The sequence below is a fragment of the Charadrius vociferus genome, unplaced genomic scaffold, assembly GCF_000708025.1.
Source record: "Charadrius vociferus isolate BGI_N301 unplaced genomic scaffold, ASM70802v2 scaffold1044, whole genome shotgun sequence".
NCBI lineage: Eukaryota > Metazoa > Chordata > Aves > Charadriiformes > Charadriidae > Charadrius > Charadrius vociferus.
The window spans coordinates 57,941-59,040 of record NW_009648254.1 but is presented as its reverse complement, the minus strand read 5'-3'; the positions used below and the strand labels follow the sequence as shown (position 1 = coordinate 59,040).

Genomic DNA, 1,100 nt, shown 5'->3' with positions numbered 1-1,100 from the left:
AGCCCCCGCCGGCAGCCAGCCCCGCTGCTGGGGCACAGCCCGGCTCCCACGGGCTCTTCGGCAAGCCTCGGGTCTCACCGTTCTCAGCAGGACCAGGTGCTCCAAGAAGTCATCCTCCTCCTTCACCACGCAGCTCCGGGTGCCCGTGTTGAGCTGGCAGCCTGCGGGGACACAGCATCACGCGTGTGCTGCTCCCCCCGCGTGAGCCGAAAGCAAAGGGGAGGCTTTCCCCGTGCGCACACACCACGGGAGAGGGGGAATCGCACCCCGTGCAGCCACCCTGCCTGCGCGCGGGGCACAGGCACTGTCCCCCCGCTCACTCCTGCCGTCAGGTCTGTACCCCACAGGGCAGCAACGGGCCTCTCCTCCGGCAGCGAAAGGGAGCAGAGCTGCTCATCCTCCACAGCAGATCCAACGCCGGCAGCCGGAACCAGCTCCTGGGAGACAAACAGCAGAAAAAGCAGCGTTTGGCTGCTCTGGAGAAGAAGAACAAGGAAGAAGCGCGACTTCGGAGCACGGAGAGCAAACTGTCCAGTCCTAAAAGCCCAGAGGTGGGACAGCCGCTGGACCAGCATTGCTTTGGCGAGGGCGGCATTGCTATGCGACGGATAAAACCATCTGGGGAAAGGAAAAGCGGGTTAATCACCTTTACAGGCAAAACCAGCTCTAAGAGCAGGACGAGCAGCCCCCCTGCAGCACAGGACGCTCCGTGCATCCTCCCAGCACGGGGCAATTTTGGCTGACCGGAGCAGCTACAGCCCCGGGGAAGCCGTTAGTATGGAGAGAGCACTGGGAGACCCCCAAACGCCACACTGGCGCCAAAGGCTCTTCCAGCACAACCCAGCACAGGGACTGGGGTGGCAGAGGGAGCTGCCCCCCCATCCCCCGCACAGCAGAAGCCCCCGGGGACCCCAGGACGTGTCGCTGCCCATACCCAGCCGGGGAGAGCAGCACCAAGAGAGCACACAGCACCTGCACCCGGCGCCGGCTGCTGATAAAGAGAAGGGGGGTCCCGAGGGAGGTGCAGTTTGGGAATGCAGTGCAGGTGCTTTGAGGGGGGGGGCAGGTGGCACCAATGCACCCCCCACCCCCTCCTCACC

The 1,100-nt window shown here is 64.8% G+C and overlaps 1 protein-coding gene across 1 annotated transcript in view; it reads right to left on the bottom strand.

The window, feature by feature from the left end:
• Positions 1-1,100, bottom strand: part of LOC104285853 (nucleoplasmin-3-like) — a 3,365-nt gene that overhangs the window by 866 nt on the left and 1,399 nt on the right. Inside the window, exons 4-5 of the mRNA XM_009884357.1 lie at positions 341-618; positions 79-161 (exon numbers count right to left, since the gene is read on the bottom strand). Of these exons, the coding sequence (XP_009882659.1) occupies positions 79-161; positions 341-618 (361 nt within the window). The remainder of the gene's footprint in view (positions 1-78; positions 162-340; positions 619-1,100) is intronic.